The sequence below is a fragment of the Talaromyces amestolkiae genome, assembly GCF_001896365.1.
Source record: "Talaromyces amestolkiae strain CIB chromosome Unknown scaffold1.1, whole genome shotgun sequence".
NCBI lineage: Eukaryota > Fungi > Ascomycota > Eurotiomycetes > Eurotiales > Trichocomaceae > Talaromyces > Talaromyces amestolkiae.
Window position 1 is genome coordinate 3,633,617 of NW_024468037.1, and position 23,542 is coordinate 3,657,158.

The 23,542-nt window shown below is 49.0% G+C and overlaps 11 protein-coding genes across 11 annotated transcripts; 7 read left to right on the forward strand and 4 right to left on the reverse strand.

Annotated features, from left to right (window-relative positions):
• Nucleotides 1-156: 156 nt before the first annotated feature.
• BHQ10_001202 (uncharacterized protein) lies at nt 157-897 on the reverse strand (the record flags this gene model as incomplete). The annotated part of the gene is made up of 1 exon (XM_040873213.1): nt 157-897. One exon carries the CDS (start codon nt 895-897, stop codon nt 157-159), a length of 741 nt encoding a protein of 246 aa, XP_040729707.1.
• Nucleotides 898-1,249: 352 nt separating this feature from the next.
• On the forward strand, nt 1,250-3,404 carry BHQ10_001203 (uncharacterized protein; the record flags this gene model as incomplete). The annotated part of the gene is made up of 8 exons (XM_040873214.1): nt 1,250-1,523; nt 1,594-1,730; nt 1,788-1,893; nt 1,947-2,120; nt 2,173-2,537; nt 2,592-2,724; nt 2,780-2,870; nt 2,927-3,404. The coding sequence occupies 8 exons, from the start codon at nt 1,250-1,252 to the stop codon at nt 3,402-3,404; spliced, it is 1,758 nt and encodes a 585-aa protein (XP_040729708.1).
• A 753-nt stretch (nt 3,405-4,157) lies between these two features.
• On the reverse strand, nt 4,158-5,608 carry BHQ10_001204 (uncharacterized protein; the record flags this gene model as incomplete). The annotated part of the gene is made up of 2 exons (XM_040873215.1): nt 4,158-5,413; nt 5,488-5,608. The coding sequence occupies 2 exons, from the start codon at nt 5,606-5,608 to the stop codon at nt 4,158-4,160; spliced, it is 1,377 nt and encodes a 458-aa protein (XP_040729709.1).
• Nucleotides 5,609-6,364: 756 nt separating this feature from the next.
• Nucleotides 6,365-7,372, reverse strand: BHQ10_001205 (uncharacterized protein; the record flags this gene model as incomplete). The annotated part of the gene is made up of 2 exons (XM_040873216.1): nt 6,365-6,422; nt 6,474-7,372. The coding sequence occupies 2 exons, from the start codon at nt 7,370-7,372 to the stop codon at nt 6,365-6,367; spliced, it is 957 nt and encodes a 318-aa protein (XP_040729710.1).
• A 388-nt stretch (nt 7,373-7,760) lies between these two features.
• Nucleotides 7,761-8,215, forward strand: BHQ10_001206 (uncharacterized protein; the record flags this gene model as incomplete). The annotated part of the gene is made up of 4 exons (XM_040873217.1): nt 7,761-7,902; nt 7,950-7,981; nt 8,033-8,096; nt 8,148-8,215. The coding sequence occupies 4 exons, from the start codon at nt 7,761-7,763 to the stop codon at nt 8,213-8,215; spliced, it is 306 nt and encodes a 101-aa protein (XP_040729711.1).
• A 386-nt stretch (nt 8,216-8,601) lies between these two features.
• BHQ10_001207 (uncharacterized protein) lies at nt 8,602-9,723 on the forward strand (the record flags this gene model as incomplete). The annotated part of the gene is made up of 1 exon (XM_040873218.1): nt 8,602-9,723. One exon carries the CDS (start codon nt 8,602-8,604, stop codon nt 9,721-9,723), a length of 1,122 nt encoding a protein of 373 aa, XP_040729712.1.
• A 245-nt stretch (nt 9,724-9,968) lies between these two features.
• On the reverse strand, nt 9,969-13,650 carry BHQ10_001208 (uncharacterized protein; the record flags this gene model as incomplete). Its single annotated transcript, XM_040873219.1, has 4 exons — nt 9,969-10,895; nt 10,946-11,398; nt 11,447-13,147; nt 13,201-13,650. 4 exons carry the CDS (start codon nt 13,648-13,650, stop codon nt 9,969-9,971), a joined length of 3,531 nt encoding a protein of 1,176 aa, XP_040729713.1.
• Nucleotides 13,651-14,187: 537 nt separating this feature from the next.
• BHQ10_001209 (uncharacterized protein) lies at nt 14,188-15,780 on the forward strand (the record flags this gene model as incomplete). Its single annotated transcript, XM_040873220.1, has 2 exons — nt 14,188-14,251; nt 14,315-15,780. The coding sequence occupies 2 exons, from the start codon at nt 14,188-14,190 to the stop codon at nt 15,778-15,780; spliced, it is 1,530 nt and encodes a 509-aa protein (XP_040729714.1).
• A 749-nt stretch (nt 15,781-16,529) lies between these two features.
• On the forward strand, nt 16,530-17,664 carry BHQ10_001210 (uncharacterized protein; the record flags this gene model as incomplete). Its single annotated transcript, XM_040873222.1, has 2 exons — nt 16,530-17,433; nt 17,489-17,664. 2 exons carry the CDS (start codon nt 16,530-16,532, stop codon nt 17,662-17,664), a joined length of 1,080 nt encoding a protein of 359 aa, XP_040729715.1.
• Nucleotides 17,665-18,114: 450 nt separating this feature from the next.
• On the forward strand, nt 18,115-21,117 carry BHQ10_001211 (uncharacterized protein; the record flags this gene model as incomplete). The annotated part of the gene is made up of 1 exon (XM_040873223.1): nt 18,115-21,117. One exon carries the CDS (start codon nt 18,115-18,117, stop codon nt 21,115-21,117), a length of 3,003 nt encoding a protein of 1,000 aa, XP_040729716.1.
• A 650-nt stretch (nt 21,118-21,767) lies between these two features.
• On the forward strand, nt 21,768-22,890 carry BHQ10_001212 (uncharacterized protein; the record flags this gene model as incomplete). The annotated part of the gene is made up of 5 exons (XM_040873224.1): nt 21,768-21,913; nt 21,965-22,031; nt 22,091-22,575; nt 22,623-22,757; nt 22,809-22,890. 5 exons carry the CDS (start codon nt 21,768-21,770, stop codon nt 22,888-22,890), a joined length of 915 nt encoding a protein of 304 aa, XP_040729717.1.
• Nucleotides 22,891-23,542: the final 652 nt, after the last annotated feature.

Genomic DNA, 23,542 nt, shown 5'->3' on the forward strand with positions numbered 1-23,542 from the left:
GAGCATGTCTGCTAAGAATAGAGTTGGCCGCCCATAGAGTTGCCCGAGATAGGCGGTACATCCCGATAAGCCTCTTTGGTATGAATGATTTATGCCTCCATAAATGCTTGTACGATTTGTACGATATTATTTTCAGACAATCAACAGCTATAATACTCATTTCTCAGTCTTTAGAGGAACCGAAAACAACCGCCCCCATCCCTTAATCTGACTGCTATCCACCCCACAGAGTTGCAACATCTCCCAAACAACCGTAACAACTGTATCCAACAAGATAATTCCATACTTCTCCTCCCAGACCGCTCCTCTCTGCGCTGCATACAGATTCGTACAAAACGTCGAAATAGCTTTGACGTCTTTCGCCGCAACCGCAGCAACCATGTCATCCAGCGTAGATTCCGTGACGTCTGCGAAATGTCTGTTTGTGAATAGGCCTAGATGGCGTTCCTTGCTGCAGTCGATGCCGATAGTGGCGTATGTTTTGATGATGGCTTCTTGAACGTCGTCCTTATACGGCGTCACCAGGCCCAATTCCTTCTCTCCGAGTACTTGCAATGCGCGGTTGAGTGCGAGCACAGATGTCGTTGATGGTATCCCCGTGGCAGCAGTAATCTCTTCGCACAATTTCTCATCGGCCGCAAACCCGAGCCAGCCGGACGATGTGCCGCTCCAACCGATCATGTCAACGTGCGCATCAGCGAGTAGTTTTGCGGCTTCGATTATCTTTTCGTTTTGGAATTGCGCGAGCGCGTCATTCTCAAGGCTGATTTTGAGGACTGTGAAGCGTGAGAAGTGTACGCTGACGTTGGGGAGCTGTGAGATGATGGATTGGGTGAGTGGTTCGAGGCTTGTGTTTGAGGAGGGAGTGAGGATGCCGAGGCGGATTCTTTTGACCATTTCGACGGTATGCTACTGCTTGAACTTGAGATGAGTAGAAAGAGAGATCTCAAGGAAACTGCAGAATATTAATATAATCAGAATCAAAAGAAGTGCGCCATACGCAAGCGTGCAGTATACATAATTTAGATCTTATCGCAGCCCTAATCCATCCGTATCGGGCTATCGCCCGCACCGATGATAGGCGGCTGATAAGGTCAACGGCGTCCAAGCTGAGGGATGTGGTTTTGACAACATCTGATAGATAGCTGTGATAAGAGATATTATCTAGGAAATCAAGTATAAGAAAGACAGAATTGTCTAGCCTGATATCATGTTAGGAAATTAAACCTCTGGCTGATGATCAGTAACGATGGCCTCCTCACGCACCCCCTTCACCCACCGAACCCAACAAATCCTCGACAAACTCAAAGTAAGCAATGACTCAGACAAGAGCGAAGAAAGCGGACAATTCGGAAAATGGTCCAACAAGGATCTCGATCCATCGCCACCGTCGCAACGGATCTGGTCCGCATGGTCGTTTTTCGCGTTCCAGTTCAGTATTGCGTTTTCGCCAACGACGTATAATGCCGGTGCCAGTTTGTATGCAATCGGGTTAAATTGGTGGACTATTTTTATTGCGTCTAGTATGTGACCTCATCTGGGGATCTTAAACGTGAATCCGCGAGATGTCCGGCTGACCCGATGGTTGGGTAGTCATCGTTTCGATTATGATTGCTATTCTCCTTTTTCTGAATGCGAGAGGACCTGCGAGATATCATATTGGATATCCAACTCTTGTCCGTGCATCGGCCGGCATTTACGGCTCTCTTGTGTTCATTTTCATTCGTGGTGTAAATCTCCATTTCTCTCGAGATTATTCATAATCAATACTAAGACTTAATTCTCAGGTCGTCGCAATCTTATACATGAGTATCCAGACATACTACGCCAGCGAATTCCTCGCGGTCATGTTACGTTGCGTCTTTGGACACCGATGGACTGACTTTCCTAACCGTATGCCTCCAGCTCTGGCAATCCTACCTTGACTCACAATTGACATGAAACAGACCTCCCTGCGAGCGCCGCCATCACCTCCGCCAATCTTCTAGCCTTTGGCCTGCTGTGGCTCATCCAGTTCCCATTCGCATTCGTGCATCCCAGCAAAATGTCAAGAGTCTTCCAGATCAAGTCCGTCATTGCACCTATCGGATTGATAGTAACCATGATATGGGCTCTCGTGCGTGCGCCCCTTATGATCTCCCTTCTCGCTGAATACTAACATGACCCCTCGAGGAAAAAAGGCATCAAGTCACGGCGCAGACTTCAACGGCCTAAGTTCGAAGACTGTCTCCGGTGCCGCCCTCGGCTGGTCATTCATGAAAGCCATCAACTCCATCGTCTCAAACGTCATTCCTCCACTCGTCAACATCGCGGATCTGGCACGCTACGTGCAAAAGCCGCGCGATACGCTTCCCATGCCTATTGGGTTGGTGGTTAGTAAACCGCTTGTCGTGTTTTTGGGCATGGTAATTACTGCTGCGGGATACAAGCAGTTTGGAGAGGCGTACTGGAATCTGTGGGATTTCTACTCTAGTGTTCTGGATCATTACTGGAGTCCGGGCGCCAGGACGCTTGTGTTTCTCGCTGCTGGTATTCAGGTACTTTCATTCGGGTCTCCGTACAGATTTGCAATACTGATGTGATGGTCGAAGGCATTCGCAACATTCGTCACAAACTTTACGAGTAATTCGATCCCTGTTGGATGCGATCTGACAGGCTTGTTTCCGAGACATTTCACCATTGTCCGTGGCCAGGTTCTGTGCTTTATCCTCGCCTGGGTGTGCGGTACGTACCCTCTGCCTTGCATCACATAACTTGAAGATGACTGACGTGATGATAGTCCCCTGGAAACTCACCCACTCCGCAACCTCATTCCTTAACTTCCTCGGCTCCTATCTCTGCTTCATCTGTCCCATCGTGGCATGCATGATGTACGTTCCCTCAACCCTCCTCATCCGCTCTCTATTATGTACTAATATATTAGTAGAGTCGACTACTGGCTCATCCGTAAAGGCAACCTGCACGTCCCCTCCCTCTACAAACCGTCCGACGACTCAATCTACCATTACACCCACGGCTTCAACCCGCGTGCCTTCATAGCCTGGATCGTCGCAATCGCCCTCGTAATCCCCGGCGTCGCATCCGTGCTATCACCCGGCTCAATTGGCCCCGCAGCAGTCAAGATCTACAATATGGGATTCCTACTATCCACCATCGTGGCCGGAGTAGTATACTACCTCGCCTGTCGTATCTGGCCAGTTGCAATCTACCCAGCAGAAATGGATGCGAGAGATAAATCGTGGGAGGCGATGGGGTACACGGAAGGGTTTTTCGCGGAAGATGAGGTTGTGCCGGAGTATTTGAGGGAGAAGGTTTTTGATCGTGGTAATGATGGTAGGGTTTATGTTGAGACGAAGGAGGCGGCGTTGGATGATGGGGATGGGCATCCGACGCGGTGGGTTTGATAACATCTGAGATAAATCGGTGGATGACAGAACGTTTATATAACATCATGGATAGAAATAATATTTGTTTATCCTACCGGCAAATTAGATTCAATTTGGATGTCTGCTATGCATAGCCAATAAAACGAGCCATCGGCCAGCAACACAAAATCGAAACACAAGATCAACGCAGCAAAAATTGAAAGAAAGCAAAATAACCAGACTTGTCACACTTTCGATATGTAGTATCACATCATATGAACCCTTCACATCCCGAGACGTTACGAGTCCTGTATCAGTCTCGAGGTAATGATCGACCCAAGTCAATCATAGAATCAAAATGATTCGGGCCGACGCCCGTTTTTTTGTAGTTTATATGTTTTCGATGCCAATCAACTTGTAGCATGTCTTTTATCGCCGGGTTATCCGTTCTCAAATCGAATGTGACTAAATCAGTGCGGCCATCTGATGAGAAGCAACGGACGAGAAAGTAGAAAACCCGGTCAAGAAGACAATGCCACCGTATACCAAGCCTAGAGGAACGAATCCCCAAGTATATTCAAGCACGGCACAGTAGCCTCAAATCTTGGAAGATAAGAAAGTTCCGATTTCAGGAAGTTTTTCGATTCCAGCAAGTAGATATAGGTACCATCCCGCACTTAGGAAGACGGTCAAGTCCATCATGTATCGATTGCAGTGGAAACAGATTCCCGATTTCGTGATAATGGAGAGAGAGAGATTCTAGGACTTCAAGTGAAATCCGCGCTTTTATCTTTAAGGAACCCATAACTTTCCTTGTCCACGTCCACCGCGAGTGGAGGTGTTTGCTCGAGTGCTTCCGGCACCGCGCTGACGACGACGGCTACTGCCGCCGTTACCACCATTGGCCTGACCATGATTATGCTCATCGCCATTGCGCCTAGAAGCAGCTGCCAAACCACGAGAGGCCCCGGACTGAGAACTCAGGTCCAAGGGAGGCTGCTTGACAACCGTCGTCGCGCCAATCGAACGGCTAAAGGAATCTGGATCGATAGGCTGCGAAGGCACTTCAACGGTAGTGTCAGCCTGCGCAATAGCTGCAGCGGTAGCTGCTCGAGTCTTGCGACCATTTGCGCCTCGGCTTCCACTGCCACGGCCTGCACCTTTTCCTCGACCGCCGCGAGGAACAAATACTAGCTCATCCTCCTCGCTATCATTCTCGTACGAGAAAAGCGGCTTTGGCGATGGAGCGACATGTTGCGTCTTTTCGGCATACTTCACACGGTTCTTGAATTCCTTCTCTTCGTACTGAATAGCCGTTCGAAGCTGATGAATATTCTTGGTCATGATTCCGAACTTCTGGGCCCAAACCTGAATGTCACGATCGTTGCTGATGAGTGTGAGGTTTTGCGGGACGCCGATAGAACCCTCGTCGTGATGCAGACGCCATAACAACGCACTTAGCAATGGTCGCAGTACTGCAGGAGTTGGCGGTGCGTTCGAAGATGTTGAAGTCGAACGATTGTGGCCACGCTTGGCATTTCCATTCGCATACTCCGGGCTGGTTTGAGAGCTACGGGACGATGCTCGCGATCCTTCGTCGCTCTGAGTACCGACCGAAGGGATCGAGACAGAAGACTTGATGTCGTTCTGAGCACCAACCGCAGCCGGTCCCTTGAAATTCAGCTTGCTCAACAGCATCTGCGATAAATCACTTGGCAATCCGGGTAATCCAGGTCCCTTTTGTTCGGGTGCCGACTTTGCTGAAATACCATTCACTTTCGCAATCTCAGTCTTGGGTGTGGTAATATCGGTAATATCGCCGTCTCTCGGTGCGGCGTATTCGTCAACCTCTTCTTCAAACTCCGGAAGAAAAAACTGCTCCGCATCTGCCCAGTTGTCATATTGCTCCATAGGTCCCTGGAGCACAACCCGATCCGCTGGTATGCTGTCTTTGCCGGAGGTGACGCGGTCGAGAAAACGGACGGCTTCGCGAGAGTTTATAGCGACTTGAGAACCACCACGCTTGGGTTCCTGAAGACGTTCGAGAGCTGCAAATAATCAGTGTGTCAGCCAATATCGCAAGCTGGGCGGTGATGACTGCGGGGGACGTCGGTCAGCCTACTGTATAGCGGAACAAACAGTGTAATTGCCCCGTTGGAAGCCCAGCGCTTGATTTCGCTGACGTTGGTGGTTAGGACGGTGTCGTCCACAGCACAGTGGAACACTTTTCGAGCCGCCGACATGTTGCCGAGAGTTTCGCCCAATGGGGGATTCGGCAGAAAAGGGTAGAGGAAAGAGAGCGGACCCTAAAGGGGGTAGTAGATGTAGTTCAAAGTGAAGACTAGTCATCGATCAGTCAATAGACGCTCAGTCAACAACGCTACAGCTGTGCTGACTCTCTACGAGCAATGTGGGGGTTGTGTCGGTGATGACCTGGTGTATGGCGCGACGAAGAAAGACGGATGGGAGGGAGACTCACAGTTAAAACAAGACTTGATGTTAGCCAGCATTGTATCATCGAATGCCTCGTTCATGGCATGGACAGTGTTGGGTGCATTTGTAGAGAGGCTGTTGGTCGGGGACAAGAGCAAGAGGGTGAGAGAGGCCGCCGATGTTGGACTTGAAAGGCCCGAAACAACAGCCAAGACCAGGCACCCGCCGGCCAATCATGTCTGGTTTCTGCCTTTGCGACTGATGCCTTTAAATTTCGACTACTACAGCCTACGAATTGAATGTGTTCAATATTTTGTGTAATTTTCGCTATTAGCAGAGTCTTAAATCAAGTTGGTAGCGATTTTGCGACAACTGACATCACGCGCGTGGCTGATTGGTGCAGGCTTCCTGCATTTTTCACCGCGGCTTCATTTTAGAGATACAAGTGCTGGGTTTTCGAACCTCTGATACGAACTCATTCATATGTGAAATGAGCGCAGAAGTAATCGCGGGAGAATACTGATACTTTTGCTGAAGTGGCTGAGATATAATCATGGTGAGCTATATCACGTCGTAAGCTTCTTGATCAGACCGCTGTCTTCCGTCACCCGTTGAGCCCACTCACTAGACATTCAAATTTTAGCAATTGCACACATCAAGAAGGGGAAAACTTACGTCCAGCTTCCATCATACAACCGTCGCTTCGCCGGATCACCAAACTCGGCAACAGTAAGCGCAGCCTCAATGACCGCCGCAGTCACTCCAGAGCCACAAGAAGTAATAATGGTCTTTGATGGATCGACACCCTTGGACTCAAACACCTTGCGCAGTTCTTCCGGAGACAAAAATGCTTTGGTCTTGGGGTCAAGAAGTTCACCAAACGGCACGCTCTTGGAACCAGGCATATGACCCGAAGACAGCCCAGCACGAGGCTCAGGAGATTCACCCGACCAGCGGCCATACGGTCTCGCATCCAAGATCTCAACCTCATCAGCCCCCTCTTTACCGTAATCCTTTGCAATCTCCTTCATTTCGGGAAAATGCACTACTCGATCGACGTCATAAGACGGAATTGGGTAATTTGTCTTGGTAAACGGTTTGGCATCTCCCGACTCCGTAGGTAAGCCCTGCTCCACCCACAGTTTGAAGTTGTTAAGCACGTGCACGTTAGGATGACCAAAGAAACGTAGCGTCCAGCCGACACGCGGTGCACTGAGTATGCCCTGCTCGGCCGTATCGTAAACAACAACTTCGTCATCACGGTGAATGCCCAGTTCGCTCATTGCTTCGGCGAAACGCTCCTTAGTGGGAAGCATGTGAGGATAAGGTGAGTCCTCGTCTTTGACGCCATCGATATCAAAGAATCGTGAATGCGGGATGTGGCTTTTGCGGAATGCTTGAATGCCTGTACGTCCCTCGGGGTCGTTTGGCATGAACCATGCTGCGCAGAGGGGGACGACTCTAGGCGCGGTAGAAATCTCGCTAGAGGGGTAATGTTTCAAGGCGTTGTTGAGTTCGTGGGGGGTAACTAGATAGGACGAGAAGGAGTTGAACCTCTGCTGTGTCTGGGTCATGGTGGCTTGCTGACGGGGGAGACGTGTGAAGAGAGAGGGGCGCAACGAAGACCGAAGGGCTGTCCAAGTCATGGTCACAGGATAGATGAGTTACATGTCAAATAATTTGATTAGCCTCTCGTGAGGATGAGTAGCGTGATGGCGCGATGTGGAGTCGCTGTTGTATTTGTCAGGACGAGTGCAAGGTCTGGAGGGACTCGAGGGAGAAAGAGGGCGGACGAAGAGTTGGGGAAGCTCCGAGCTCGGGCTGCCGCTTATCAGATAGCTATCCGCCACTCTTCTGGGCTTAGTGCGACATGTCTCTGTTTATTCTTTGATTCTTTACCCAGCAACACCCCACCAGCACAACACAACGCACTCTACTCCTCGCGCATCAGTTTTCTACATCATGAAGGTCACAATCAAAGAATGGAACGCCGTGGCATCCTGGCGCTGGGACATGCCCGAAGACGAAGTGTGCGGTATCTGCCGCGTCCAGTTCGACGGAACTTGTCCAACCTGCAAATTCCCCGGCGATGACTGCGCGCTGTGTATGTTTCCTCCGCAATTGACAAAAAGCAGTACTAATCGATATCAGTAATCGGGACATGCGGTCATTCTTTCCACATGGTACGTTCGACAGTAGTCGCCTCAAGCTATCAACCGACTAACCGTGTCCAGCACTGTCTTCTTACGTGGATTGCTCAAGAATCCTCGAAAGGACTTTGTCCCATGTGCCGTCAGAGTAAGTCATGGAGCTGAACTCGGAATGTACAAGACTGACTTCTTTTCTCAGAATTCGAATGGAAAAAGAACAACGAGGAGTCGCAAGACCCCGGTCAACCTGTCGGGCCTGCCTCGTAGACTATATATATCCGCTGCTATTGCATTGGTTGGAGTTTTAAAAATTTTGATACCCTTTGTTGGCGTTCAGGATGAAGCGAAGTTAGTTCCATGAATTATTTAGGCTTTTTTTCACTCTCAAGTTACGTACAAATTGAACTGTCTATTAGAAAATCAATATTGGGAAGGGGGGGAAATCGTCAATTGAGTCTGGTCATGTAGAACGTCGCGTGAAGCTAAGCTAAAGTGGATCCTCTCAGCCATCTGTATGCGCCATGTTCACTGACCTCAACCTTCCTCCACATATGTACCTCCAAGCTTCGACTCGACCAACCATCACAAACATGTAGCCATCATCTATTCTTCTCTTGTGCCTCTAAGTTACCTAGGTACTCATTATTCTGGAGATGTCGTCCTTGCCTAAACAAAACTTCGTCCAGCCGTCCTCTTCATCTAGACAATCTCCCTTCCGCGCCGCAAACACCACCAGCGCGAATCCATCCACCGCAACATCAAGGCCGCGACCCATCGCCCCTTCGTCCGAATACAACAAGCGCAGCGATGCATCTTACACCCAGCTAGGCGAGAGTCCGCAACAACACGATGACCACCAACCCGCCCCCGAGCGCCCCTTCGAAGACGTCGAATCAGGCTACAACAACGACGACCACGACAACAGACCAAAACCAACACCAGCAAACTTCAAGCCTTTCTTTACACTAATCGAAGACGCAAACTCTGCCGACTATCATCATCCAACCGTGCACTACATCTTCTCCGACGATGACGCGGAACTAATGACCGAAGCGTCACTGCGAGTCCTCGAAGCAGGGCACCACGATGCGACATCCCCTCCTCCGCGCAACGATTCGGAAGAAAGATTAGACTCTGCGGATCAACAATCATCACATAAACTTGAGAATGACAGACCATCCCTTTTACCGCCACCAATACCAGGCGTTAAGGAGCGGTTCATCGTTTTAGACGTTGAGCAATCAGCCACCGCAATCGGAAMCCCGTCTTCTGCGCCCGACGCGCTCCTAGCCGGTACATCGGCAGGGACAGGGACAACCGTCGTATCATCGTCGCCCGCTCAGAGACAGCAACAACAGCCATATGGATACCGCATTGTCTCCGCGCACAGCCTCACGCCAGATTGGCAAGTCCTCGACGCCTCCCTTAGCCCAGCACCAACCTTCGACACTCCCACCGGTGATCAGGTGAGTGTGACCAACACGCTCATGCTCCGCATCGAAGGCACGGGTGGCTATGCGCGCGACATACCCGTCGGAAAGGACAAGGAGGGACCACAGACGCTGGAAGAAATGATGGAGCAGTTTGATAAGCGCATGGTGGAGCTGAGGAGGGTTATCGACACGAATGGTGATTATTCGCCGTTGGGGGCGACAGCGACAGCGACGGCGACGGCCACTGCGCCTGCGCCTGCACCGCCGGGAGATAATGATGTTTCTCGTGCTGAGGAAGTGAGACATGAAGAGGCTGATGAAGAAGCTGTTGCGAACGATTAGGGACCATCTGTATGATTACGATCTGAAGAAGTTGATGACTAGTTATGCTTATAAGCGGAATACTTGCTTAAAGATATGATCTCATGCAATTAATGAATAGAACTTGATTAGTTATGAATAACTTGCCACTCTACCTCCAAGCAATACGCCATATACAAACAAAAAGAAAGTCAAGCGAATGGTACAAACAAAAACGCACGGGGTATCTATCAGATATGATCCAAAACCAAACACGCACAAAAAATCTAACCAATGGACGGTCTATTGCGCAACCGTCTTCCAATACACGCATCAAGAGGGGCATTCTCCCTCCCATCCAGTGCAATTCCAGGTGGCGCGCGGCGCATCAAAGCCTTTTGGGGAAGCTTACTCTCCGAAGCAGCCTGTCGTTTTTTAGGAGGTGGCTCAGCCGGGTCCTCCAAAACATCGATGATTGATTTCGAAAAATCGCGCTCCGGGGAACTAGAGTTGAGTTGTTTCGCGGCGACGTTTAAGTCGACCTCCCTAAGACCCGTGTTGGATGATGTGATGATTGTGGAGGTGGTAATGGTAGGTTCGCCTACCTCGTCCTCAGCGTCATTGTAGACCCGTGTTTTCTTCGGTGAGCCCATGCGATGTTTGATTGGTGATTTTAAGCCTGGGTCCAAGGTTTCCTCCTCAAGGGGTGTGAGTATAGGCTGGGTGGTTTGCTTTAGCTTGTCGAGCAAGGCGCTGTGGGAAGCTGTTCGGGGTAATGTCCTCGGATATTCGTAAGAAGTCCTGGGTGGAGTAGTTCCTGTTGGCTTGTATTCAGTCATTGGAGCATTTTGGATGTTATTTCGGAGCTCGACCAGCGGCTGTCGAACTTCTTCAACGAAAGGAGTAACAGCCTGCTTGAGGCTGTTCTCTTTCTCGGTAACAGTCTCCTGGAACGCATGAAGTTGGGTGTTCATGCTACCAAATCCTTCTTCTAGTGACGCAAAGGAGCCCTTGATATTCGTTGTCAGGCCTTCTAGGTTAGCCATATGAGATTCGTGATGAGAGCCGTTCTGAGATCTGGCTCTAGTCACAAAGTCATCCAAAGCCTCCATCTGTACGGCCATCTGCCGCACTTGCTCATCAACGATGCGAATGGTTTCTTGGTGAACTGCTTCGGTGGACTTTTGGATGGATTCATTGCGTTGCTCAAAAACCTGATGAATCGTGAGTAACTTCTCGTGATTATGATTCTTTCGAAACATACCTCCCAATCCTCCTGCATACGCCCCTTGATAGCATCTCTAGAACCAATGACATCTTCAATCAGCTGATTTTCCCTGTCAACCCACTTCTCCATCCCTTCTTGGTATTTATCGGTAGCTTTTTGCAAGATATCACCAGAATACTTTAGATCCGACGTAACATTGTCCACTCGTCCCTTGAGACGCGTGGCCTGTTTCTGACTGGAGGCTTCAATAAGCAAGCTAATCTGAGAAAGCAAATCGGCGCGATCGGTCTCGGCGGCCTGTCTTTCTTCTTCCAACGCTTTCTCGAGATCAGTGGCAGCCGACTGGTTTCCTTGTATAGCTTCTCGATTGGCTTCAAGTAGTTGCGCACGAAGTTCTTCGATTTCCGTCTTCTGCGACTCAATATGCGTCGTAATATTTTCGAACATTGCCTTAAAATCCCGACCTAGGGTGCTATAAGAGGAATGAAGCTACAAAAGTCAGCGAAGAGTCCGTCCAAGGAAATATGATTGACAAACCTGTGTATGAAAGTCGGTCATTTCATCAATGACTTCCTTTGATATCCGCTCTGCGGCCGCTGAAAGACCATTCAATCCCTGTCCAACCTTTCCCTTGACATCCTCTCGAAGCACCTTGATCTCCTCGAGAACGTCGTTCATCTCATCATGAGCTTTGGTGGATTGCTCCTTCAGTTCGTTCTCCGTCTCCGCAAGAAAATATCGAGACGTATTGATCTGTGAGTTACCGGTCGTGACTGTTTGTAACTCCGTCGTGATGAATTCCGCAATCTTAGTAGACAGGCCCTGAACAAGAGCCGAGTGCTCGGATTCGAAGATCTCAACCCTGTCTTCAATCAATTTGGTAACATCAACAACGTCTCCGGTGGATGCTTCCCAAGTATCACGGTTATGGCTGTGGAGATCCGACTTGCGATGCAATTTTTGGTGAAGCCCATTGACATGTTCAACTGTTTGATCCAACTTGGACAGCAGCTCACTGCCGATGCCATAAAGCTTCTCTTCGGTCTGTTCATGTGCTTTGCGGATTAATTCCTCTTGGTCCAATAGCTTCTTGGTATCTCTAAGAACAATCTCGGTCTGCTCCAACACATCGTTTGTCTCGTTCAACGCGGCGCGTGTTTCCTCACTGTCTTTTTTGAGGTTGTTGAAATTGCTCGTTAGCGCAAACAGCTCCTCTGTCTTGTGTTTCAGGCTCGCTTCTTTGCTTTCAATCTTCGCTCGCTGTTCCTCGTTGATGATTCTGCGTGATTCACTCTCAATCTTCATTTCTTCGTAGGCTTCTGCTGAGAGATAAACTCCGTTGCGATGCCGTGTTGCAATCAGATCGCTTTTCAGCTGTTCAATCTCCATAGTATATTCGCGTAGTAGGGTTTTCTTCGGCAATGTAGAGTTGATCTGCGGTTTGTTGCGGATGTTCTTCGCCCGGAAAGCATAGTCGAGAGTGGAGATTGTCTCTTCCAAATTGCTTCGCGCTGGCGAAACCGTTGCAATAATGCACGTTTTCGTCTGACCTCCTAACGAATCCTGGAGCAAGCGTGTGAGTTTGGACTCGCGGTACGGAATATGCGAGCTCTTGTCGACCAACGCGTTGATGACTCTTCCAAGTGTCAGAAGACTCTTATTGATCAAGCCAGCCTCAGCCGCACGTTTGTTGTCTGCTCCGCTTCTTTGGATGTTTTCACTACCAGCCAAATCGACCAAGTTCAACTTCCCTGTGCTTATATACTCTTCGCCAGCCTCCGTAGTCCGCTTGACGCTCGTGGTCACTGTGAAAATAGTATGACTTCGGGAACTGAGATCGTTGCATTTCGTCGCAGCTACCTGGCGTTTATAGCTTCCGCCTCGAAGTAGTTTAATTCCGGCAGTAGCAGAGTGGATGAAATGCTCTTCCATGCCTTGTACTAAAGTGGTGCTGTTGTGACCTCTCTTTGATTCGTTCTCATAAATTTTGAGGTTGGCTTTATCATCAGGCGAAAGCAAGTCTCGTAGCTCCTCATTATACAATTCAATGAACGAGCACTTGACTGTACTCTCTCTGTCTTCGAGCTTGGTGAAAAGCGAGTATAGGACGCGCGGAATAATACCCGCATTTTCTGAAAGTATACCCAAAGTATCGGTCATGTCTCCTGACATTGTGTATGTTTTTCCCGTACCGGTCTGACCGTAGGCAAAGATTGTACAATTATATCCGGATAACATCTTTGAGAGAGCAAATTAGTATCATCACAGACAATCAATTGAATGAGACGTACCTCGTTCAATATAGGTGTAACAACATCGTCGAAGAGTGTGGTCTGATCAGCGGCCGGAGAAAACACTTTATCAAAGTGGTATGCTTTGTTGCTTAGAGCATTCGGGCCCATTGAAAGCTCGACACCATTTGTACCTTCTGTCGACACCACAACCGCACTGTTTTCTTGAATTTCCCGGTCATTACGACCGCGACAGCGAACCACAACGTGTATGCTAGTATCTTCGCCACCAGTTGGTTCATACTCGCGTTCTTTTCGTTTGGCGCCTGCGATCGACTGCACGCTTGGTGATCTCTGTAGGCGCATGATATTTGTCGTTGTAGGTTTCAAAGCAACTGCTGGAGACTGCGATCTTTCGGTCGCAGACGCAGCTATACGCCTGGTAGGCTGTCGCAACGTTGGCTTCCTGGTGGCCGCCCCGGCGGCAGGCCGTGTATAAGGAGCCGGCATGGTTTTGCCAGTGAGGTATCAATCGGAGTAGGAGTCCAGTGTATGCTACTGTCTAAGATGCACACATGGATTTCGCCCGGAAGTATTTGAAGTAATCAATGGCGGGGAGGGCGGAATTGTCGTGTGTCGGGTAGTTATGCTGAATAGGCATGCAGGAATAGTTCGCAGCAACCCGGGTTTGTTTAGGCTGTCCATGGACAGGGCAAAACATAAACAAACCCCCAAAGTGGTTAGTGTACGGAAGACTCTGCCTTAGTGCCTCACTGCCTTGGTGCCTCGTGTGCCAAGACGCCAAGCCTGCATGCTTCTTATCGGTGTAGGCGGTGCTGATAAGCTGGCAGAATGAGTGTCCGGCGTCATCGGTCAGCGGGGACCTTCACATGATCCAAGCTGTGACTTGACGTTGAACATTGCACTTATCCCTCATTTTGACAACTGTCTGAAATACCGTCTCTGTCTAGAATATTGCTTCATTGTGGGGAAGCTTCGTTAATTCCTGCTCACTGGCCATGAACCCCGAGTGGTGATCGCGCCGCAATGTCAACTGCTAGCGCGCCAGGAGCAATGCAGGTGTTTCCGGGCAAAGGCCTTGGTAATCTGAGTGAGCTAGATGTTCTTACTGCCTCCGTTCTCTAAGTAGCTCGCTAATTTGGAGTCGAAACAGCATTGGGAAGCTCTCTTCATAATGTATTGAGTCGCATCAAGTCGCGTCCTCAAACATACCCCGCCATCGACCTCGCATATTCCTCGACAGAACCACTTATAGAGCCCGTTGTGCTCAATCTTCCTAAAAATGGGCTGAGGCTAAGATTTGACGGACCCGATCAACGATTGCGACTGATTGAGGTTCTTGACTTTTCCAAAGCTCCCCTTGTATATAAGAACCACGAAGTCGTGAAGATTCCGAAACCGCAAGAGCAACCTTTGCCTACTGGACCCAGCTTTCGTCATGTATACAATCGGCTTTTCGGGCCTTCTTATCCAGGTGAATATATTCCGCCAGCAGATGGCTCTCCTTTCGGCACCTATGTTTTGTCATATCCGGGAGTGGCATTCTCCTTCCCGCTACAAGACTCGGCCTGGTCCAATAACTGTGATTTTGTGGCCCTCCTTTCGTCCTCTGCAGCATCTCCAGCCACTTCGATGGCCATCTTTCAAGGTGCATCATGGTCTGAAGCTCGAAACAAATTGTTTACTGCCCCGCCTCAGCTACCGCGTTCTCCGGCGCTGATCGGAAAGGGCAAGGAAGCAGTTCCGGATGAGATCGAAGAAATCAGGGTCCTGGGAGCGGGAAGGATAGAGCTTTTACGGAGATCCAGCCCTTCTCTTGTCATAAATCTTTCCGAAACAACGCCCCAAGACTTAATCGCGGAACTTGGACCGCCTGATGCAATATATCGTAAGAATGACCGCAGGATATCCATACATAATGCTCGGGGCGTGAATCAACCACGTTTGCTAAGCCCATCTCCCGGGCGTGGCCTCGATACACCAGATACAGACCACTCTTCAAACAATAGTCCGGAAGACTCTGATGATGAGACCTTTTCAAGCTCCAAGGTCGATCCCTCATCTCTTCCTTCAGAATGCTTCTTTAACTACTTCCATCATGGATTTGACGCCTTTATATCTTATCCCACGCCCTCGGGCCCGGCATTGCCAGGCTCGGAGTTATCAGACACMCCMCCTCCCGCCACATCCTCTCTACTTACCGTCACTAAGCTCATCGTTCATGGTAATGTTCCAGGGTCATATCCATTTAACCGTTATCGGCGAAGTCGTTGGAAGATCCTTCTCGATGATAGTGGCAGAGAAGTTCTAACGTCAGAAACGCATTATGATGAAGTAGCGGAACGACTTCAAAACGTTTGGAAAGGGTCCTATGCATCATCTTCAGAGGAAACAGCTCTCCAAAGAGGCATGGTCCTGAACAGAGGCTGGGGTGATAGTCCCGAAAGCAGCGTAGAATTCCTTGGAGGATGGGAGGAAAGTGTCGGCGGTAAACACAGAGCAGCCTCTTCAGGTCCCGACAGTGGACAGGGTCTAGGAAATACAGAGCTCTACGGCTTCCCGGGTCTTCTTTTCGAGGTGTTGAAGAACGGCGCGGTCAGTTCCATGACAATATATTGAAACATGCTGAGTGTCATCATTTTGGGTGTAATCGCATCTAGTGAATTTGGACGGGAGTTATGAAGCATCTTTACTTTATTTTTACAATATTATTCCCCTATCGGACTCTTGGAAAGACTGGATTTTGACCTCCAGCCTATATTCGCTTATAACCGGCTCATATCAATAATACCCACTAGATATAGTCTCTTAGTCCACAAGCTTTTAAGTATGTATGTGCTCATTCTGGCATACATATCCAAGCCACTGTCTCTGTTCGCCCTTCCTCTTTTTCCAAAAGCTCCGAGTCCAACTGCTAGCAATATACCTAACGCTAGAGCATCTCCCTACTTGATATGATATCACCACATCTGTTAGGGAAGAGATCCGCCGGAGCAAATCCATTTCGTCCGAAAGTGTCCAAAAAGGGTAAGCGGCTGAGTCTCCCCTAATATCTCTCCGAAATCCACGGACAACGGGCAGAATATGCTCCATGATATCGCTTATCTTAAATTTAGGTCGCATCAATAAAAATAAAATCCCAGTATCTCTTGTGTATAAAGACTATGGAAAATCAAAAGACTTTGCGCTATCAAGCTGGATCGGAAGAACTTCGGTGACTTTCTGGAAGTAAGTTTAGCCATGCAATACCAGTCACTGACCCAAGTAGTAGACTCTATAAATTAAAAGTTATGTATCAAATATGAAGATGGATATGTTTCATTCATATGCCGATTCATCTGAACGAAGCAGAAGATAAGACAAGCACTATGTCTGCCAAATACCAAGCCTGGCGAGTCTACCCCAAGGCGTCTACCCACGACGAAAAATCCGTCGAAATCCTAGACAATCTCGCGCTAGAAGAAGTCGAAAAGCCCATCCCAGGCCCTGGGCAAATCCTCGTGCGTATCCATGCAGCAGCACTAAACTTCCGTGACCTGCTCATTACAGCCTTCTCGCCCAAATATCCCGTCCCAAGCATACCCGGATTATCTCCTTGCTCTGACGGAGCAGGCTCCATAGAAGCTGTGGGTCCAAGCAAGAACAACAATTGGAAAATCGGCGATGAAGTTATATTTCGAGTCACTAATTCATGGGATGATGGCGACGTATCCAATTTCAAGGGCAATGGATTAGGGAGTGGAGATATTCACGGGACTTTGAGTCAGTATCTACTGCTCGATGAATCATGGTTAGTCAGGAAGCCCGCCCATCTTACATGGGAGCAAGCTGCCAGCATTGCTGGTGCTGGCGGAACCGCTATTCAAGCTCTGTTTCATAACGGCATATCCAACGGTCTGGACCTCTCTGGAAAGACAGTCTTGACACAGGGCACTGGTGGTTCGTCCATGTTCTGCGCGCAGTTTGCTGTGGCAGCTGGGGCTCGAGTCATTGGCACAACCAGTTCAGACACAAAATCTGAACTACTCAAAAGTCTCGGTGTGCATGAAGTAGTGAACTACAAAACTCACCCGTCATGGGCCGACGAAGTTGTGAGACTTACAGATGGCAAAGGCGTAGATCTCGTCATTGACGTCGGCGGATCCGCGACTTTTGAGCAGAGCCTCAAAGCTGCTCGTTTTGGGGGAACGGTGGCTGCGGTAGGATTCTTGACGGAGCCTCGGCCGTCTGATCCTGGCTTGATACATGCGATCATATTCGGTGCAAAGACGAGTGAGTGCATGCGTATTTATGTGACTATTCATATGGTACTGATTGAATTATTTAGTCCGAGGTCAAATGGCTGCTAGCTTGGAGATGTACCATGAGCTGGTAGAATTGATGGAAAAGCATAGGATCGTGCCTGTCGTAGGGCAAGTGTTTGAGTGGACAGAAGCTAAGGATGCATTCGAGGCATTGATGAGACAGTCTGTTTCAGGCAAAATTGTGATAAAAGTAGTGTAGGGCAGCCATCCTTCAGCTAGAAATCTATAATGTTTTGATCAAACGATTCATTAAGTGTCAAAACGTACATTTAGAACACTGTGCCAATCAGTTAGATATATTGACCTTGCATGATTGTTTAGCCAGGTGACTAGCTCTCCAAGTCCCAATAGCTTCAAGGTCATTCTGCAGTCTGTCCGCCAGTGCTTCGATGGAGATAAAAGATACTGGAATAGAAACAAGAGAAGAGAAAGAGACAGGAGGTGATTGTGGACACCTCAGGTGTCTACTCGGCGACTCAGGAGTGGGTCTCAGTGGACCTTTCCCATTGGCCAATGTAGTAAACATCCGATCGAAATAATTTCAGACTCCGAGCGATATGACCAACCACAATAAAGCCACTTGATCAATTCAACATCCAGGCGCACATGTCTGCCGTTACCACGGAGGTGGTAGACCAAGTAGCATGACATGACGCGCTCCTGGACTTCCACGCTCAAGCTCCCTCGCTCGACGTTTCCCGCACGAGTCCCCGTCGCAGACCAGACGAAGTATTTGCGACGATGTTCTGACGAGCTGTACGCCTGGCAGCGCGAAAACCGACCTGCTAGCGACACTTTCGTACTACACGATGGCCCGCCGTACGCAAATGGCGAATTACACGTGGGTCATGCCCTCAACAAAATCCTGAAAGACATCATCAACCGGACACAATTAAGTCGAGGAAAGCGGATACACTACGTTCCGGGATGGGATTGCCATGGTTTGCCAATTGAGTTGAAGGCGCTTCAAGCTCAACAGAAAGATGGAAATGATTTCAGTAAAGGTCTGGGAACCGCAGCGACGATTCGCAAAGCTGCACGGAAACTGGCGGAGAAGACGGTTAAGGAACAAATGCGTGGGTTTCAGGCGTGGGGTGTGATGGCAGATTGGGAAGGACACTACAAGACATTAGACAAGAGATTTGAAATGAAACAATTGGGTATCTTCAGAGAGATGGTCGAGAAAGGCCTGATTTATCGACGATTCAAGCCTGTTTACTGGTCTCCGTCCACGGGGACGGCATTGGCCGAGGCTGAATTGGAGTACAACGAGAAACACGTCTCGACTGCTGCGCTTGTCAAATTTCCGCTGGTCAAGGTGCCAGATCAGATTAGGAATAATCCATTGATTGATACCGAATCATTAAGTGCTGTCATTTGGACTACAACGCCATGGACGCTCCCCGCCAATGCAGCGATTGCCGTGAGCGAATCACTAAACTATTTGATCGTTCAATCAAGCAGCCATGGACAACTACTTATAGCGGATTCCAGATTGAGCTACTTTCAAGACATGTTAAAAGAAGAACTTCAAGTCCTGGTTCCTTCCATTCAAGGATCCGAGCTGTGCCAGGGAACAACTTATAGGCCACTGTTTCCCAGAGAAGGAACCGAAGAACAGCCTATCATCGCTGCTGATTTTGTGACTGCCGATTCCGGATCCGGCTTGGTCCATTGCGCGCCGGGCCATGGTATGGATGATTATGAAGTATGCCTTGCACAGGGCATCCAGGCTTTTGCTCCTGTCAACGATGAGGGCTGTTTTACGGACGAAGCTATGCCCGATGATCCGTCCTATCTGTCAGGTAAAAGCGTGCTAGACGAGGGAAATGGGTTGGTCTTGCAATATGTGCAATCTAAAAATCAGCTTCTCAATCGACACAAATACGAGCACAAGTATCCATACGACTGGCGGTCGAAAAAGCCCATCATCATCCGTGCTACTGAACAATGGTTCGCTGATGTAGCCAACATTCGAGAATCCGCTTTGGCATCGCTAGAGGAAGTGAATTTCGTTCCAGCAACGGGTAGACAACGGTTAAAGAACTTTGTGCAGAATCGTACCGAGTGGTGTATCTCACGGCAACGCGCTTGGGGTGTCCCTATTCCAGCCTTGTATGACAAGACCACGGGTCAAGCAGTGTTGACGAAGGAAACAGTGTCTCATATCATGAATGTCATTGACGAACGTGGCATTGATGCTTGGTGGACGGACAGTCCTGAAGATCCCGCATGGATACCTCAGCATCTTCAGCAGGAGAATTCTCCTGGCTATCGTCGTGGTACAGACACGATGGATGTCTGGTTTGACAGCGGGACCAGTTGGACTCAAGTAGCAGACGAATCGCTTGGAAAGGAACGCCCTGCTGATATCTACCTCGAAGGGACTGATCAGCATCGCGGCTGGTTCCAGTCCAGCCTTCTTACATATGTTTCACATCAGGTCGTTTCAGGGAAAGTCGAACCGTCAACTATCAAAGCACCGTTCAAGCATCTCATCACCCACGGCTTTACTCTCGATCAAGATGCTCGCAAGATGAGCAAATCCATTGGGAATGTCATGAAACCGGACGCTATCATGAACGGCACGCTTCTTCCCCCTCTCAAGCAGAAAAAGTCAAAGGGCGCCAAAGAACAGAAGCCTTCCAGCCCGGTGTACGATGCCCTTGGGCCTGATGCACTCCGCTTATGGGTCGCCAGCAGTGACTACACTCGAGACGTTGTCATTGGACAGCAGGTGTTGCAGACCGTCAATACAAGTTTGCACAAATATCGCGTCACTTTCAAACTGCTCCTCGGTGCTCTGGGCGACTTTGATCCTAAAGTGAATATACTTCAATATGAAGAACTTCACAAAATCGATCGCCAGGCACTGATGCAATTGACTCGATTGGTGGACACCTGCCGAAACGCTTTTGATAATTTTGAATTCTACAAGGCTGTCAACGCTTTGAATCGTTGGACCAACCTGGAGTTCTCGGCATTTTATATGGAAACTCTCAAGGACAGATTATACACTGAGGCCGAAGACAGCGCCAGCCGTCGCGCAGCACAGACCACATTGTTCCACATCTACACTTATTTGCAAGAACTGTTGGCTCCTATCACACCTTTACTTGTAGAAGAGTCTTGGGAACATACTCCAGAGCTTGTCAAGGATCAGCTTGAGCATCCTCTGCGACGGATTGCTCGCACAGTGCCAGCTGAGTGGGTTGACGAAGCGATCAGTAACGACTTTATCGACCTTATGGCGGCCAATACAGCTGTCAAAGTTATCCAAGAATCGGCCCGGTCGAAGAAACAAATGGGCTCTTCCTTGCAGTCATTTGTGCATTTCGAACTCCCCGACAATGCATCTCTCGATATCTTCCAACGCTACCTAAATGAACTCCCGGATCTGTTCGTTGTATCCTCGGTGTCTCTCAGTGTCAAGGGATCGGATCTTCCGAATGAAATCGCAAGTGCTGAATGGAGCTACGCAGAGGAGTTTGCACTGCCCAATTCAGGGAAGAAGGCAACGGCGCATGTGTACGCACCGAATCAGGCCAAATGCCCGCGTTGCTGGCGATACGTTGCCCCAGAGCCAGTGGCAGAGGAGGCTCTTCTGTGCGAGCGATGTGACAACGTCATCGGCCAGCTGGAGCACAACTAATAGTATCATTCTCCTTTCAGCGTCGGTCAGGATGTATAATATAATCTCCAACATGTATATTATTATTGTAGCGTAGCATTATATATAGAAGATACAATGTACGATAAGAAGATAAGAAGATGGAAAATCCGGGGTAATCCAACGTCTTTCCGTAACGGGTTAGCCCCAGTTAAGCTGACCAAGATCAATGACGTATCACATCTTTTTCCTGATTGAGAATGATTCAGAATGCTCTCGCAGTCTAACTCCTTCTGGCATTTCAGAAGAAGTCCAGATCAATCGGATTGCCCCGCGTCGTTGATGACCGCTGCTTGATATCATTGGGGCCACTGTCGCCTACCGCCTATTTATGTACAGAACAGGTTTTGTATGCGTTGCACACGTATATTGCTCAGAAACAAGGATGGCCAACCGACTGAAACGCTGATGCCTGGAATGGCGACACGTACGTCCCGTGACTGACAGATGGCGATAGAAGGAGGAGGGGAATGTAGGAGGGGCGTCGAAAGTATGGACATGGCCTTGGTGTCGTGTCGTCATGTCGCCTCGTCGAACTATTTAACGTCAAGTTCCCCAAACAACCTTACTCTCTCTTTTGCGTTCGCCCATATTTCTCATACCACGCATCACCTTCACAAACACCAAACGAAATGATTGTGCCCGGCATGGAAGAAATACTCAAGCACACGGCTACGTTGCCCACCTCGACTCCTACTGTTGGACCGATTCCGACGGTCCTTCCGGGTGATTGGCCTGTTGTGCTGCATATTCATGGCACCGGAAAGCGGACATTATGGTAGTCACTTCGTCTCAAATATGATAGAGTAAATGCTGATGTCCGTGTTAGGGTCGTGGTCGCCCTCATGGCAATCTCCTCGATTGCCTTTTACACCCTGGCTGCCCGAGTTCGAGTTGTACGTTTCCCTTCAACACTAAACTTAGGCAAGAGGCAAGAGACTGACAATCCATCTAGCAAACCCGCCTCCTACACACCCTGACAGCCCTCATCACAACAGTCTCCTTCCTCTCCTACCTCGCTATGGCCACCGGTGAAGGCGTCACCTACAAACACTCCATCGTCCACCACACCCACGAACACGTCCCAGACACCCACCAAGAATACCTCCGCCAAATCTTCTGGGTTCGCTACCTCAACTGGATCATCACCACTCCTCTTATCCTTATCAACATCGCTCTCCTCGGCGGTCTGAACGGTGCAAATCTAGTCGTCGCTATTGCTGCTGATCTGATCATGTTCGCTGCTGGGTTGACGGCTACGTTCGCCCATGACCAGCGCCGTTGGGTCTGGTACACAATTGTCATCATCTCTTTCCTGACGGTCGGGTTCCAGGTTGGCTATAATGGTGTTCGTTCCGTGCGACGAGGCGCAGATCAGCATCGCGCCCTGTTCACGTCCTTTGCGGGTGCGAACTTGCTTGTTTTCTTGCTTTATCCGATGTATGTCCCTGATCTCTTATTGCAAGGCTTTAAACTGACAGAAGTAGCATCCTTGCCGCGTCGCCGCTCAGTCAACGCATCAGTGTCGATGCTGAGACTGTCGCATGGGCAATCCATGATATCCTGACCCAGGGTCTTTTTGGATACTGGTTGCTGCTTGGTCACGATCGTAGCGAGACTGGGTAAGTTAGCCATTGGTAGTGATTACGTATCAGTCACTGACTATGTTGCAGACAACTCTTCGTTGATGGTTTCTGGTCCCATGGTATCAGCCATGAAGGCGCACTTCGTGTCGGCGAGACTGACGGGGCTTAAACGAGCAACCAGTCGATACGTTCCTATGAAAGAACCCCAGGTCGAAATTGAGTGACGGTGCATACAAATTGTCTGGCAGGGTGTGTGCTTGTGGTTATGCGGCCATAATATCAAGGTGGATGTTATCTGTTGTAAATACGAAGGTGATTGAGGCTATGTTGCAACGACGTGCTATTTTGCTGGGAAAATTAGCTTAGCTTTTGCTTTGTTTGCTCCCTGCGTGGAAAGATGGATGAAACACGCGAACATCTTTAAAATTGCTATGAAGTGTGGCGAAATGGATTATTTAAAATTTCAAAAGTCGGATTCATTAAGATCTCATATATTTTTGACGCTTAATCTAGAAATGCCCTCGAGCCGCAGTGGCCAGAGCTTAATTTCAAATTAGAATACTGCTAGTACGTTCTAAAATGGTCGTAGATGTGATATTAGAGCTCTGCTTTCCATGAAGGATAAGTCTCTGTCGTACACAGCCACTAACAATCTATAATTTGCGGCTTGTTGTGTTTCATGATCGCAGTCTCGCATTCTCGTATTCTCGTATTTCCGCTCTCGTATTCTCGCTTTCTCGTTTTTTGACCGTAGTCCGGGTCTGGGCTGTAGAGTTTTTAAAGGACCAAACTATAGAATTTTTTAAAAGATCCAGACTGTA